The 17,685-nt window shown below is 40.1% G+C and overlaps 1 protein-coding gene across 1 annotated transcript in view; it reads right to left on the bottom strand.

Annotated features, from left to right (window-relative positions):
* gas8 (growth arrest-specific 8) overlaps positions 1-15,641 on the bottom strand; it is a 46,139-nt gene extending 30,498 nt beyond the window's left edge. The window contains exons 1-3 of the mRNA XM_069901227.1: positions 15,368-15,641; positions 11,037-11,129; positions 10,412-10,609 (exon numbers count right to left, since the gene is read on the bottom strand). Of these exons, the coding sequence (XP_069757328.1) occupies positions 10,412-10,609; positions 11,037-11,129; positions 15,368-15,427 (351 nt within the window). The 5' untranslated portion in view covers positions 15,428-15,641. The remainder of the gene's footprint in view (positions 1-10,411; positions 10,610-11,036; positions 11,130-15,367) is intronic.
* Positions 15,642-17,685: the final 2,044 nt, after the last annotated feature.

Raw genomic sequence — 17,685 nt, 5'->3', positions numbered from 1 at the left:
TTTACAAGAAATTATACCAATCTGAATCTTTGAAAAATGGGGATAAAATAGATAAATATCTGTCAAAAATAATTTTACCACAATTAAATATAGAAGAGAAGACAGAATTAATAAATCCATTTACAGTTTGAAAACTATATGATATATTGATGTCTCTACCAAACAATAAGGCTCCAGGGGAGGATGGTTTCTCTCCGGAATTTTATAAAGAATTTAAAGAGTTATTAGATTGTTAGATCAAATGGAAAATTTTTGGAATTTACCTGAGCGTTCAAAACTGCGTTAAATAACAGTTATTCCAAAAAAGGGAAGGACCCTTTGCTTCCATCTTCATATAGGCCAATTTCATTATTGAATATAGATTATAATATTTTGTCTGAATTAATAGCTAATAGATTAGCTAAATATTTACCTAAATTGATTAATATGGACCAAACAGGTTTTATTAAAAAAATAGATTAGTGGATAATATTGTTAGATTTTTATTAAATATGGCATAGAAAAGAAAATACCATCAGTGGCTTTAGCTTTAGGTGCAGATAAGGTGTTTGATAGATTAGAATGGGATTATGTATTTAAAATATTGAAGGTTTTTGGAATTTCTATAAATTAGATAAGAGCATTATATAATTGTCCAAAAGGCTAAAGTGATTACAAATAGACAAATATCAAAATCTTTTTTGTTGGAAAGATCATCTAGACAAGGCTGTCCATTATCTTTTTTTTATTTGCATTAGCTATAGAACCTTTAGCAGAGGTGATCAGAAGAGATTGAGAGCTTTAAGATAAATAATAAAGAACACAAAATTAGTCTTTTTGCAGACGATATAACATTATAACTTACAAACCCTGAAAGCTCATTAAAAAAAGTAAATGATCGATTGGCGGAGTATGAGTATCAGGTTCTAAAGTAAATATTGATAAACATGAATTGATGCCTACGACTGAGACAGATTATTTTCAAGATAAGAAAAGGACAAAATTTAAATGGCAGAACTAGGCAATTAAATATTTAGGAATTAATGTTGATAAGTATTTAAATAATTTATTCAAATTAAATTACATACCTTTATTGAAGAAAATGAAAGAAGATTTAATAAGATGGAAGGATTTGCCAATTTCTTTAAATAGGAAGGATAAATTGTGTGAAGATGAATATTTTTCTTAGAATACAATATTTTTTTCAATCTTTACCCAATTTCTGTACCAACGATGTATTTTCAAGATTTCAATTCAAATGGCATTGGAAAAATTAACATGGAAATTTAATCGCGGGGGACTTCAACCGCCTAATTTTAAAAATTACTACACAGCAGCTCAACTTAGATTTTTGTCTTCTTGTTATCAGACTGATGAAAAGACTGCATGGGTACAAATTGAAATGAGCAAATTTGGAGAAAATAATTCTGAGCATATTTTTTACAAATGGGATGAAGGATTATTAAAAGGACAATTATGTACCCCAATTCTAACGCATATGCTTAAAGTATGGAATGGAGTACATGTAGAAAGAGGAATGAAGAATTATCAGTTGGCTAAAATGAAATTAAATCAAAATCCTTTAATTCCTTTTACAGTGATGGTAATAATTGTAGAATAAAAAGAATAAGGAATTGTTTCTTGGGATCCGTTTTTTTAAAACTTTTGACCAATTGAAAAACAAGTATAATATACCAAATAATACTATTTTCTCCTATTATCTACTTAAATCACATTTAAAAAGAAAGTTAGGGAGGAATTTTAAATTACCAGAACATTCTATTTGAATATTTAATAACAGATACATTTATTGAAAGATTTATTACTAATATGTATATAAAATTGCAAGAGACTATCCAGAAAAAGGATTTATTTAAATCTAAATTAAGGTGGGAAAGAGATTTAAGTATACAAATTCAAGAAGAAGTATGGTCAAAATTATGTTATGAAAGTGTAACTAATACAATTAATGTTAGATATCAAATGATACAATTTTTTTAATTTTTTTTTTAAACATCGGTTATATTCTTTGGCTTGGCTTCGCAGACGAAGATTTATGGAGGGGTATGTCCACGTCTGCTGCAGGCTCGTTGGTGACTGACAAGTCCAATGCGGGACAGGCAGGCACGGTTGCAAGGGAAAATTGGTTGGTTGGGGTTGGGTGTTGGGTTTTTCCTCCTTTGTCTTTTGTCAGTGAGGTGGGCTCTGCAGTCTTCTTCAAAGGAGGTTGCTGCCCACCGAACTGTGAGGCGCCAAGATGCACGGTTTGAGGCGATATCAGCCCACTGGCGGTGGTCAATGAGGCAGGCACCGAGATTTCTTTAAGCAGTCCTTGTACCTCTTCTTTGGTGCACCTCTGTCTCAGTGGCCAGTGGAGAGCTCACCATAGAACACGATCTTGGGAAATGACATGGAATTAATTCAAATTACTCTGATCAATGTTTTAGATGTAATTAAGAAGTAGGGTCTTTCCTGCATACCATCTGGCAATGTGAAAAGGTAGATACGTTTTAGAAGGATACAAGTTTTTTATTGGGATGAGTTTTGAAGACACAAATTTTGAAGGATCCCAGAACATTTTTATTGGGAGATATTTCTCAATTGAAGTTAGATATTTATCAGAAAAAGTTTTTAAGTGTAGCAAAAGCAAAGAAATGTATAGCTGTAATGTGGAAATCAGATGATATTGAGGGGTTAAATAGATGGCAAACGGAATTATTAAATTGTATACCACTAGAGAAAATAATGTATAATTTACGAAATCAATCAGAAAAATTTGATAAGATTTGAAAACCTTATACTGATTTTATTGCTACAACTTTACCTACAGCATTCGCCACTCCTCCACCCAACCCACCCTAATTAGTTCATGGTTTAAGATTATTATGTAAATTTTATTTACTAATTTAGAAGATCCATGTTCATTAGCTTTTCTTTTTCCTACTTTTTTGGGGAGGGGAGGGGGGAGAAAATGTGAAAACATGTATTCTTTTTGGGTCGTAGTTTTTATTATGATTTGGAAAAATATTCTACATGTATTGATGCAAATGAAAAATAAAATAAAAAAACTATCATATAAAACATAAACCAGGAACACTCAACAGCCATGCAGATACTTTATCACACATGTCGCTACCCGAGACAGAAAGTGAAGAAATTATTAAATGGATAGTAAAGGCAGCAGCCATCAGCCAAAAACAACTTCAACAACTGCCCATTACAGCCAAGATGATGGGAAAGGAAACCCGAAAAGAGGTAACATTAAGCAAGATCCTATACTTCACCCTTAACAGGTGGCTTGAATCTAAAGTCATTCCAGAAGATCTAAAACCTTACCACACAAGCTGCCATGAACTATCATGGAGGATATGGAGGTGAAAAGAAACTCCCTAAAATCCAAAGCAGACCACCTTATTTGTGAAACATGGTGGTGGGGGTGTTATGACCTGGGTGTGTATGGCTGCCACGGGTACTGGTGCACTTGACTTTATTGACGTAATTGCTGATGGTAGTAGCAAAATCAATTCTGAAATATCTTACCTGCTCAAGTTCAAGCAAATGTCTCCAGTGTCTTTATCCCAAAAAACACAGTATTTTCCTCTTTGTGGCATCTTATTTATACTTAAATTAGTTTTTAGTGCATTTTACATAACTGGGAAGCTGTAGCAATTAAAACTTTCATTGCATCCATGAATGTATTCATTGATGTATATCAAAGTTAAAAAGTTTGAAGTTCAGATTTATTGTCAGTGTAGAGTAGAAATCTAAAAATCCAGATGCCAGAAATCTGGTCTACCCAAGAATCCAGACTTTTCGAAAACTCTCAAACTTTTAAAATTCAGCAGGGTTTTGTGTGCATTTGTGCATGCGTAAGTGTCACAGAATCACAGCGGCATTTTTAATTTTTCTTTAAAACTGTTCACTTTGATAAATGAAGCATGCTGTATTTGCCAATCAATAAAACATCAAAATGTACCTGTACATCGCTTCTTTATTCTCCTTAAATTTAAATTTTAAAAGTACCTCCTGAAAATCAAGAAAATCAGGACCTACCCCAAGCAGACTGGATTTTCGGACTTCTACTCTACATACATGACATCACATACAACATTGAGATTCTTTTTCATGTGGGTCAGTCAGAATTTCCAGTGCAAAAAACTACTCAAGAATAAGTATGTATACAAAATAGAGAAATGTAAACAAGAAGGAAGTGTACATAAAGTGCAATACAGAAAATAAACATTCAATAATACATAACGTGCAAAGTAAGAGTCCTTAAATGAGTCTCAGGTTGAGTTTGTTGTTTATGAGTCTGATAATGGAGGGGTAACAACTGTTCCTGAACCTGGTGGTACAAGTTTTGTGGCACCTATACCTCTTTCTTGATGGCAGTAGCAAGAATAGAGCATATCCTGGGTGGTGTGATCCCTCATGATATATACTGCTCTCTAACAACTGTGTTCCATAGAGATTTTCTTGATGGTGGGAAGAGTTTTCCCTGTTATATACTGGACTGTGTCCACTCCCTTCTGCAGGACTTTCTGTTCAGAGGTATTGGTGCCCCCCATACCAGCCAATGATGCAGGTCAACATACTTTCCACGACACATCTGTAGATGTTTGCCAAGGTTTTTGATTTCATACCAAACTCTGCAAACTCCTGAAAAAGTAGAGGTGTTGATGTGCTTTCTTCAAGCTGACATTCGAATGTTGGGTCCAGGAAGGGTCCTCCAAAATACTGACTCAAAGGAATTAAAATTTGCTCACCCTCTCCACCTCTGATCCCCCAATGATCACTGGATCATACATCTCTGGTTTTCACCTCCTGAAGTCAGTTCCTTGCATTTGGTGACATTGATGAGAGTTTATTGTTAGTACACCATTCAGCCAAGATTTCAATCTCCATCGTGTATGCTGACTCATTGTCCCCTTTTATACAAATCCACGGCCATGGTATCATCAATGAATTTGTAGATGGTGTTATAACATAACACAAAGTCATAGGTGTATAGCGATTAGAGCAGGGGGCTAAGAACACAGCCCTGTGGTGCTCCGATGCTGATGGAGATTGTGGGGGAGATGTTTTTACCAATCCTAACTTATTGTGGTTTAGCAGTGAGGAAATCCAGAGATTCGTTTATTATCATCTAATTGTACAAGTACAACCTGACAAAACAGTGTTCTCCGGTTCTCGCAAACACACAACCAGGTTTTTGATTTCATACCAAACTCTGCAAACTCCTGAAAAAGTAGAGGTGTTGATGTGCTTTCTTCAAGATATCGCACACATACAGACAAAAAATACATATGCAGTACATACAGTATTTAGAAATAATAGTTTAATAAATATCAGGATTTAAATGTTTTAACTGGAATAGGATGGGAGGTAAAGGTGGGGGAGTAGCATTGCTAAGTATCACAGCTGCAGACAGGGAGGATGTTGTGAAGGGATTGTCTACTGTGTCAGTGTGGGTGGAAATCAGAAACAGAAAGAGCGATTACCGTTTGGAAGTAATCTATAGGCCCCCTATTAGTCCTCAGAACACTGAGGAGCATATGAGTAGACAGATTTTGGAATGGTGCAGAAATAACAGGATTGTTGTTATTGGAGACTTAAACTTCCAAAATTCTTAATGCAATAGATGGGGCAAAATTTGTCAGATGTGTCCAAGAAGGATTCCTGACACCGTATGTGGATTAGCCATCCAGAGGAGAAGCTATACTGGATCTAGAACTGAGCTATGGACAAGGATAAAAGCAGTAAAGTGTTTAATTCAAGTTCAAGTTAAAAATTTATTGTCAGACTACATACATCCCTTGAGATTCTTTCTCCTGCAGGCCAGGTGGAATTCCTGCTCATGGGTAGTGTAAACTGTACTCAAGAAAAAGATACATATACAAAATAGAGAAATGTAAACAAAAAATAAATGCAAATAAACTGCGCAAATACAGAAACAAATATATATTCAGAAATAAATAATGTGTAAAGCTAGACTCCTTAAAAGAGTCTTTGACTTAGTTGTCAAGGAGTCTGATTTGGAGATTATAGTAGCAACCATTCATGAACCTGGTGTTACAAGTCTTGTAGCTCCTACACCGTTTTCCTAATGACAGCAGCAAGAACAGAGCATACCCTAATAGTGTGGCTACTTGATGATTGCTGCTGCTCTCTGACAGCAGTGTTCCACATAGAATTTCTTGATGGTGGGAAGAGTTTTTTCTGTGATGTGCTGTGCCTAATACATTTTCCAGGGCTTATTGGTGGCCTCATACCAAGCTGTGATGCAGCTGGTCAACACACTTTCCACTACATATCTATAGAAGTTTCCCAAGGTTTTCAATATCATACTGAATCTGGATACACAGGCTATACATTACACCTCAAAAGTTAAATAAATGGGACCCAACAGTATCAGACAGATGTTTTCGCTGTAAAAAGGAAATGGGAACAACAGTTCATGCAATTTGGAAATGTGAGAAAGTGAAAAAATTTTGGGAAGATCTAAACCAGATTCTAAATAAAATCACAAAAAGCAATATATCAAAAAACCCAGAGATCTTCCTCCTCAGTAATATAAAAAACAAAGAATTTGGACTCGATTTGGATGGAGCACAAAAAAGATTTGTTATGATAGCCCTAGCTGTAGCAAAAAAATGTATTATGTCAACCTGTAAATTAGAGGATAACTTGAGAATACAACAATGGTGTATAGAAATGAATAAATGTATTCCATTAGAAAAAATAACATATAATTTAAGAAATAACATTACAATATTTGAACAAATATGGGAGCCATACATGAAACACAATAGAGAAAACCTACCGTGGACATCTACCACCTAAAATGACAGAAGGAGAAGATAATGAAAAGAACTGACTCAGTGGAATTTCTTGTTTATTTTTATTGAGTGACAACATTGTTTAACAGGTTTAATGTATCTTATATTCTGAACTTTAAATAAATGGGAGGGGAGGTGAGGGAGGGAGGGAGGGAGGGGAGGAGGGAAGGGTGGGAAAAAAATGACACCGTATATATTTAAGAAGGAAAATGTATGCATCTTGATCAATATGGTTTATAGCGTGAAAAATAAAAAATTTTTAAAAAAGGGGACATGGGGGTGTGCAGTGATTTTTCCTCATTCTGGTAGTCAAATCAGACATAGAAGGCATTGAGCTCATCTGGGAGTGAAGCTTTGCTGTTTCCTATTGCACCAGGTTTAGTTCTATAATTTACAGCTATTAGGTGTCCAACATTGTTTCCGAACCTGTTCAGAATCTACACTTTTCATAGGATGTACCTGCTCCTTGTGTAGTATCCTGGATCTCCACACTTTAATGCCAGTGATCTGGTTCTTAGTAGGTTCCAGATTAAGGAAGGGGTAATTACAATGGGATTAGGCAGAACTGGGGAGATTAAATGGGATGAGGCCAGAAGTAGGGAAAGGAAATTGGAAAGATGTTCTTGGGGGAAAAAGCACAGAAGTGAGGATTTTTAAGGACCACTTGTGCGGGGTTCTGGATAGATTTGTCCCACTGAGACTGGGAAAAGATGGTAGGATAAGAGAACTGTGACAAAAGAGGTGAAATAGCTAGTTAAGAGAAAGTAGGAATGATACAGAAGGTTTAGGAAGCAAACGACAGGTTGGGGTCATGAGCATTATATAGTAGCCAGGAAAGAAGTTAAGAGAAAACTTAAGGGAGCGAGAAGGGGACATGAGAAGGCCTTGGTAAGTAAGGTTAAGGAACCCCAAGGTGTTCTATTCATACATCAGGAACAGAAGGATGACAAGAGCTAAGGTAGGTCCATTTCAGGATAAAGGCGGCAACATGCCTGGAGGCAGCAGAAGTAGGGAAGGTCCCAAATGAATACTCTGCTTCTATGTTCACTAGAGAGAGGGACTTGGTCAAGGTGAGGTCAGTATAGAACAAACATCTGTGCTGGAGCATTTTGAGGATAAGAAAGAGAAAGTGTTGGATCGTCTTAAAAACATTAGAATTGATTAGTCCTGGGATCAGACAAGATATAGCCCAATTTACTACAGGAAGTGAAAGAGACTGCTGGGGCACTGGCAATGATCTTTGCATTCTCCTTGATCACAAGGGAGGAGCCAGACAATTAGAGAATGGTAAATATGGTCCCCTCATTTAAATAAGGATAATCCTGGGAATTATAGACCAGTGAGTTTTATGTCAGTGTATGGGCAAATTATTGGGAGAGAATTCTTCGGGAGAGTATTTACGAGAATTTCCTTTGGTCTATCAGCAATCTCATTTCCCAGAGGCAATGCGAATGCTGATTGACCAAAGGAACTGCTCACACTAACCATTGGAAAATCTCATATTCAAGAAGCAATATTTATTTATTTGCATAGATGAAATACTTGTCCTGCATATGTATGTTTATCTTAATGCGTGTTATGTCTGGTTGTGTGTCTGTGTGTTTTTGCACCAAAGACCAGAGAACGTTCTTTCATCGGGTTGTACTTGTACAATCAGAAGACAATAAACTTGATTTGACTTTAAACTTCGATTAGTCTTCTCAGGGATAGTCAGCATCACGAGCCTACTTGAGTTTTTTGAGGAAATAAAAGAAATTGATGAATGTAGATGAGGTGTTTAAGGATTTTAGTAAGAAATTTGACAAGGCACACCATGGTAGACTCATTCCAAAAGTCATGAGGCAAGGATCCATGGAACCTTGGCTGTATGGAAGGCAGAAGGTAGTAGTGGATGGAACGTATTCTCCCTGGAGATCAGTGACTAGTGGAGTTCCGTAATGACTGTTCTGGGACCCATACTCTGTTATTTTTTATAAATGAACTGGACCAAGAAGGAGAGGGATGAGTTAGTAAGTTTTAAGATAACACATAGTGTAGAAGGATGTCTTAGTTTACAACAGGATGCAGAGTTGGGCAGAAAAGTGGAGTTCAATCTGGATAAGTGTGAGGTGATGCATTTTGGAGAGTCAAACTTGAAGGGAGAGTACAAGGTTAATGGCAGGATAATTAACAGTGTGGAAGAGTGGAGGGACCTTAGGGTCCAAATCTATAGATCTCTCAAGGTTGCCGCATAGGTTAAAAGGGTAGTTAAGAAGGCTTATGGTATGCTATCCTTCATTAGTCCTGGTATTAAGGTCAAAAGCTGTGAGGTAATGCTGCAGGTCTATAAATCTCTGGTTCATCTGCTCTTGGAATATTGTGTTCAGTTCTGGTTGCTACATTATAGGAAGGATGTGGAATCTATGGTGAGGGTGCAGAGGAGATTGGATTGAAGAATGTGTTTCATGAGGCAAGGTTAACAGAATTAACAGGTCCTTTCACTTTGGATCGAAGAAGGATGGGAGGTGATTTAATAGAGATCTAGAAGATTATGAGAGGCATGACTGACAGCACCTTTTTCCAAGAGCTAGAGTCTGCCTGTCCCACATCGGACTTGTCAGCCACAAACGAGCCTGCAGCTGACGTGGACTTTTACCCCCCTCCATAAATCTTCGTCCGCGAAGCCAAGCCAAAGAAAGAGAGTTGAAAACACCAGAGGTCATCTGTAAAAGGTGAGGGGAGGAAAGTTTTGGTGCAAAAGGGACTTTTAAAAGACCCTTAGACAGGTATATGGATGCAAGAGAAATAGCAGGTTATGGAAGATTGAGTTGGTTCAGTATATGTACAATGTGTGGGCCATGCTCTGTACAAAGAAAGTAATAAAAGATTTAGAAAGGAATTTGAAAAGCAACTTCAAAGGACTATTAAATATTTTAACAGGAAGTGTCATAGATGTCAATATGGGTTAATTAAAGATTAAAATAGACATGGTTACAATGCATAGTAAGAAAAAAAAACATTTATAATTGGATGCAATACCGAATAGATGCCTATGTGAGCTAATCACTAAAAATCAATATCCAGATATAAAAATTGATAAAAAGCAGAAAATGAAATATCAACTCCTGAGAGTTGGAATTCAAAAGTGAGGTATTGAACATTGCCTATTTAAACTTCTGTATCCAGTGCTGGGCATGGAATTTCAAAAAGATATATTATCCTTGGAAGGGGATAATTTGGATGCTCTAATTGATACAAGAATTAGGGATGGAGCAAAAGCAGAGAAACTTTATTTTCTATTGGAGGATTCCAGGAATCTTAACTTAGAGCTACTCCAATTAGAAGGCTGCACTTTTTCACATATTTAGTCATGGAAAAATAAATTTGTTTTCCCAAAACTTAATCTGGATTGAAATATCTAAAACATGAGATGGATACATAGGGAACAAAGACAAGTTATAGAATTAATATACAGAATAGCCATAATCCAATTAATTATCAAGTTTGGAGGTGTGTGGGGGGGGGGGGGGGGGGGGGTTAGTGTAGTGGAAGAAGGAACCTTCTTATGCCTGTATGTTAATTTTCCAATGACCTTGTTGAATTACACCCATTACCTTAATTTCCAACTGATGTCGTTCCTCTGCATCCTCCATTTCTCGGTCTTTGTTCCTTAATTCTGACTTCCTCTCCTCCAGCTGCCGTTTTGTGATCTCCCAGAATGTATGAATTTTATCACGTTCGAGCTGAAAGTAATTCCGTTCTTCTCGTTCTCTGTCAAGCTCTTCGCGTAGCCGTACAATATGCTCTTCCAACTGTGAATTGTCAGAAAATAAATATTGAACCAGATGAAACCCTTTAAATACTTACTACGAAGATAAATAATCATGACCACTCTGCACATTCTCAAACCCCCTTCGTGAAAGAGCTGTTCCATTTGTGCCACTCCCATTCTCTTATCCATGGTTCTGTAAATCAGACCTTTTCAATTGTTTATCTAATTCCCTTTTGACATTTAACACTGAATCTGCTTCCACCACTTTTCAAGGAATTGGTATCAAATTTTTTTTTATATCTCATTGCTCATCTGACTTCTTTCCAAATTTCCTTCCAACAAATTTAAATCACCTTCCCACAATTAATGAAGTACCAATCTTTCATTAGGCAACTAAACTGGCCTAGCTCTGATGTTCTGGATAAGGTTTCCATGAATCTTAATTTGATAAAAAAGAAAAATGTTACCTGTTCCTTCGGCATATCTTCTGTGGAAATACCATCAATCACCGTTGGTGCTTTTGCTTTCTTGCCTGCTTTCCCTTTTTTCTTTTTGGGTGCCTGTTTAATGAGAAACTTTCATGAATATTACATTTGTTTTAATATAAACAACTGAGCACATACAAATTTTCCATTTAAACTGACAGAGTTTGTTTTAAAATTAAGAATATACATTGTTTTCACATTTAAGAAAAAAAACCTCCTGGGATGATACAACCATGAATAGAGTTTAGTGGAAAACTACTCCCCGTGTGTGTACAACTCCTATGGATTTACAGACCTATAGAACTGTGGTTCTCAACATTTTTCTTTCCACTCACATGCCACTTTAAGTAATTGGTATGTGTTTGGTAAGCAATTGTTTAAGGTTGAGAATCACTGCTCTAGACCCAATTGTTACCGAAATATTTTGCTTGAGAAAAATTGTCATTGGCCCATTTCCTTTGGAGTCATGAAACCGTACACATAACGAGTCAATGAGGGTCGATTAAAACAGTGGTTTTCAACCTTTTTCTTTCCACTCACATACCACCTTAAGTAATCGGTGGTCTTAAGCAATTACTTAAGGTGGTATGAGTGGGAAGGGAAGGTTGAGAATCACTGCTCGGGACCCAATTATTACTGAAATATTTTGCTTGAGAAAATTTGTCATTGGCCCATTTCCTTTGGAGTTAGGAAACTGTTTGCATAACAAGTCAATTAAGTATGAGTGAAACAGTGTTTTTCAAACTTTTTCTTTCCACCCACATACCATCTTAAGCAATCCCTTACTAATTACAAAGCACCTATGGCAAAGGGAATATTTAAAGTGGCATGTGAGTCGAAACAAAAAGGTTGAGAACAACTTCTGTGGAATCTTCCAAAAGACACTGTGAAGCTGAGTTTGATCCAGTATACCAGGATGATGTGAAAGAGCTACTAGAATCACAGAGATTACAAATGAAGAGCAAAAGGGGTTCCAGGAAGAAGAAGGAGTCACTAATATTATCAACAAAACAATTCACTATCAAAAGGCTTTCAGAGAGAATCTCTTGCAAAAAAGTAACGCCATCTTCAAAGATGATTATCCAAATATGAATCACAACAGCAGATGTGGCTGCATGATAGAAAATGTGTTTTACATTAATTAAGTGAATATATTAATTTAGTTTGCCTAGCAGTTAGCACATTGCTATTACAGCACCAGCAATCTGGGTTCGAATCTAGCACGGTAAGGAATTTATATGTTCTCCCAATGTCTGCGGGGAATTCCTCCCACCCCTCAAAATGTAGTGGGGGTTGTAGGTTAATTGGGCAGCACGGATTCGTGGGCCAGAAGGGCCTGTTACTCTGCTGTATATCTAAATTTGAGAGTGGCACGATTTGCATAGCAACTAGTACAACACATTTACAGCGCCAGTGATCAGGACTGGGCTTCAAATCCCATGCTATCTGTAAGATCTTTGTACGTTTTCCCCGTGTCTGGATGGGTTTTCCCTGGGGGCTCTGGTTTCCTCCCACCGTTGAAAACGTACCGGGTGTGTAGGTTAATTGGGTGTAAATTGGACAGCACAGGTTTGTGGGCTGAAAGAGTCTGTTATCATGCAGTATGTCCAAATTTAAAAGTAAGGGTACATCATTTGTATCCTTGCATTAACCTTTCACCCATTTGCTTATCAAAATCTGGCTCCAAAAAGATACTACTTTCACCAACCTTTGACGAGAACAGCTCAAAACCATCATGACACTCTAAGAGGGAAGAAAAAAACCCTCAGTCTTAAAGAGGCAGTAAAAGAGACAGTGGCCTTCTCCATTCCAAATTCTTCCACAAGACCAAACATTCTTATTACATCAGGGTACATTTTTTTAATATCTTAATTATCAAATTATATTTTCTTATTTCTGATACTGATGGAGATAGCAAGATTTTCTCTAAAATCTTTGCATTCTACAAAGCAACCAAAATTTTACATTGAAACTAATAGGAAATACCTTTCTGATTTATGATTTTTGGTCAACAAAATGTTTTCCAGGATTGTGTTTTTTTTTGTAAATTGAAGAATACTTATATTCATATTGCCATTTCCTTTTGTCTTAAATCTTTCCATCAGCCTCTGTGGTGATGGACCACTAGCCTACTGCAGAGGGTGACCTGTGTACCTGCAGGAAGAGCACTGGAGGACAAGACACCAGTCAATCAGCCGACCTGAATGGACCAAGCCCCACCAGGCCGGCTGCCAATCATCCACCGGGATATAAGCCACATCTGGCCCTTCGTGGTCAGTCACTCAGAGCTACAGCTAACTACAGCAGAGACATTAAGTAGAATAAAGCTTGTTATTCAGACTTTGAATCTTGCATCTGTTTACTGTCACTCCAGTGCATCACAATTTATTCAGCTTAAACTTAACCTGCTATGGAGAAGCTCCTAAGCGCCAGGAGCCTCAAAGTTGACCCTCGTCAACTGGAAGCACAAGCACGCTTTGAAATCTGGAGGCACACGGTCAAGGCAATCATCGAGGCACACTCTGACGTCCTAGACTCTGACAGGAAAAAGCTCGTCCTGCTCTGCTTGAAGCTGGGTCCCCAAGCCTTCTAGGCCCTCAAAGACTGCACCGAGTACCTGGAGGCAATGAACACCCTGAAAACCATGTATAAACTCCAATAAACATGGTCTTCGCCAGGTTACAGGCATGTATCAAAGTGGCAGCACCGAGAGCTGCATTCACCTGAATGCGGCCTGTTCTCTGAAACTCAAATCCACCCCATCACCTTCTCTATCGCCTTCGCTGCCCAGGACCTAACCATTAACACCCTTGGGCACTGCTCTGCCGATCTGCGGGGGAGTGCGGGGACATACACTGGGTTCAGGTTCTTGGTCATGCCCAAACTCTGCGCCCCAGTCCTCCTGGGCTTATACTCTCAATGCCACCTGCAGAGCACCACCCTACCCCGGGCACACTCAAACCGTGGGGGATGACTCCAAACCCCCATCCATCCAATGCATCACACATGCTCCAACTCCTGCTTCCTTCTGCTCCAGGTGAAAAGGTCTGGACGAAGTAGATATGACAAAGTTGTTTCCTATGGTCATGGAGTTTTGGTCAAGGACCCAACTTCAGGATTGAAGGGCGACCATTTAAAACTGATGCAGAGGGATTTCTTTAGCCACAGAGGGTGAACCTCTGGAATTTTCTACCACAGGCAGCTGCAAAGTCATTGGGTGTATTTAAGGTAGAGGTTGATAGGTATCCACCGTGCTGCACAACACCAGCCACTCCAGCCCCCACCGACCCATGACCAGGAGCCAACCCTACGATGGTCACAGAGACTCCAACGGCCACCGGACTGTCTAAATATGTATATATGTTTGGGGCTTATGTAATCTCCCCCCCCCACCTGGGATAATTTTAAAGGGGGTGAATGTGGTGATACACCACTAACCTGCTGCAGGGGACAACCTGTGTACCTGCAGGAAGAGCGCCGGAGGCCAAGACAACACCAGGCAATCAGCCGACCTGAATGGACCAAGCCCCACCAAGCCCCACACACCCCTCGTGACTTTTCTCCTTTCTGCCATCTGGTATATAAGCCACATCCGGCCCCTCGTGGTCAGTCACTCAGAGCCACAGCTAACTGCAGCAGAGACTTAAAGTAGAATAAAGCCTGTGGTTCAGTCTTCGAATCTTGTGTCTGTTTACTGTCACTACAGTGCATCACAGCCTCCACATGTAACAACATTTCCTAAATTAGTTCTGGCAAGTTAAACTAACGTCATACTGTGGGACAGCGCAAGATTTGTTTTTTTTTATGTGGTGGCAGGTCGTTTCAACTGGGATGGCCACAAGTGCAGAACCTTTAGACCATTAGATATAGGAGCAGAATTAGGCCATTGAATCTCCTCTCCCAATCCATCATTCTCCCACCCACTCTCCATCACCTTTGATACCGACTATTTGCCTTAAATACACCCAACAACTTGTGGTAGCAAATTCCAGAGGTCCCCCACTCCGCATCTGTTTTAATCCCGAAGTTGGGTCCTCGACCAAGGCTCCACGACCGGAGGAAACAACTTTGTCACATCGAATCCGTCCAGATCTTTTCACCTGGAGCAGAGGGAAGCAGGAACAGCTTGCAGGAAGGGGTGCGTGTGTGGCCATGGGCCGGGGGCATCATTTGGTCCGAGGCCCTGCTCTGTGAAACGGGTGGTCGCACACGGTTGCGGGGGGGGGGGGGGCGAACCCCAGACATAGGTCAGTGGCAGAAGGCGACCGTCAATCCATCGGAAGGCACAAGCCTCGGCATCTGAGGCCACTCACCATGCTGGCTGGCCGGCGCTCCCCGTTCGCCCCGAGCCTTGTGTTGACCCGCGGTACCATGGAGACATCGCGAGAGCCCAAACCCCGCGAGATTTGGTGGCGGGCGCGGGCGCGGTGTCGAGGGCCGACGTTCTGAGCGTTGGCCGAGAAGTGAGGGGCGAATGGCCGCGGGCAAGCTGGAGAGGAAGGCGTTCGTCGTCTCGGCAGGCCGGTGCGCTCCCTGCCTTGGACGGCGGCTTCGTGTGGATGCGGCCCCGGGGCCCTGCCCAGAGACTCCCCCTGAAGAGCAGTCCCTTTACCGACCAATGACTGCAAACAATCCATCCCATCACAAGAATCGAGTAACAATTCAGCTCCTTGGCAGATAATTCACATACACTCAATTGCAGATTTGGCATGATATATTTTGCAGCTCTCAAACTCCCTTTAAAATGAAAGTGAAATAGGAATTGCTTCCATGCGAGAACGAAAGCCATTGACATGGAGGAAGTAATGATCCTTTGCAGCTCTCGATTTCACTCCTCTCCCCACTGATGTTGACCAAAAGACAGGAGCAGAAATAGGCTGTTCAGTCTACCCCACCATTTAATCAAGAAATGATCCATTTTTCCACTCAACCCCATTGCCTGGCCTTTTCCCTTTGATGCCCTGGCTATCAATCTCTGCCTTAAATAACACCTCATGACTTGGCCTCCACATCTGCCCTTGGAAACAAATTCCACAGATTTACCACCTTCTGGCAAAATTTCTTGGCATCTCAGTTCCACGTGGATGCCCTTCAGTCCTGATGTTGTGCCCTTTTAATATGACGTTAAGGTGATTCTTCTTCTTTGGCTTGGCTTCGCGGACGAAGATTTATGGAGGGGGTAAATGTCCACGTCAGCTGCAGGCTCGTTTGTGGCTGACAAGTCCGATGCGGGACAGGCAGACACGGTTGCAGCGGCTGCAGGGGAAAATTGGTTGGTTGGGGTTGGGTGTTGGGTTTTTCCTCCTTTGCCTTTTGTCAGTGAGGTGGGCTCTGCGGTCTTCTTCAAAGGAGGTTGCTGCCCGCCAAACTGTGAGGCGCCAAGATGCACAGTTTGAAGCGATATCAGCCCACTGGCGGTGGTCAATGTGGCAGGCACCAAGAGATTTCTTTAGGCAGTCCTTGTACCTTTTCTTTGGTGCACCTCTGTCACGGTGGCCAGTGGAGAGCTCGCCATATAACACGATCTTGGGAAGGCGATGGTCCTCCATTCTGGAGACGTGACCCACCCAGCGCAGCTGGATCTTCAGCAGCGTGGACTCGATGCTGTCGACCTCTGCCATCTCGAGTACTTCGATGTTAGGGATGAAAGCGCTCCAATGGATGTTGAGGATGGAGCGGAGACAACGCTGGTGGAAGCGTTCTAGGAGCTGTAGGTGATGCCGGTAGAGAACCCATGATTCAGAACCGAACAGGAGTGTGGGTATGACAACAGCTCTGTTGTCTGTCTGTTAGACTGAAGAGATAGACCATAGATTCTCTATAATTCTTTCATCATTTTCACTTGGAAATATATTGCCCTTTCTTCACTGTCACAAAATTGGAGTCTTGTATCTCCATTACTGAACAACAGAGGAGGAGGAATGGGGTAAGGCGGGGGGAGGAAAGAGGCTGGTTTCATCTGGGGGATTCGCACACGTCTTTTAGTTTTTCAAATTAAATTTTGCATGTTTTAGATATACAGCACAATAACAGGTCATTTCAGCCCACGAGTCCATGGCACCCAATTTACACCCAATTAACCTTCACCCCAGTATACTTTAAATGGTGGGAGGAAACCTGAGACCCCAGGGAAAACCCACACAGACACGAGAAGAGAAGAACGTAGAAACTCCATAGAGATAGCGCGGGTTTCAAAGCCCGATCCCAATCACTGTCACTGTGTGGATACATAAATATATATACTGTATGTATGTATATATAATATATATTTTACAGTGCCCTCCACCTCAGACCGCAAGACCCTGCAAAGGATAGTGAAGTCAGGGGTCTCTCTTCCTACCATGATGGATATCTCCAACACACGATGCACACGGAAAGCAATAAACATCATGAAGGACTTTACACACCCCTCGTGACTTTTCTCCTTTCTGCCATCTGGTAGGAGGTACCATAGCACTCGGGCCCATTTGTCCAGATTGGGCAACAGTTTCTTCCCCAAGGCATCAAGCTCCTGAATTCCCAGAACATGTGAGGATAGTGTACCATTGTCCTTTATTGTATATGTACCGTTGTCCTTTATTGTATATGTACTATTGTCCTTTATTGTATATGTACCATTATCCTTTATTGT

Source organism: Narcine bancroftii, chromosome 10, assembly GCF_036971445.1.
Source record: "Narcine bancroftii isolate sNarBan1 chromosome 10, sNarBan1.hap1, whole genome shotgun sequence".
NCBI lineage: Eukaryota > Metazoa > Chordata > Chondrichthyes > Torpediniformes > Narcinidae > Narcine > Narcine bancroftii.
Note: the sequence above shows the minus strand (reverse complement) of the source record. Positions and strands in the feature narration are given on the sequence as shown.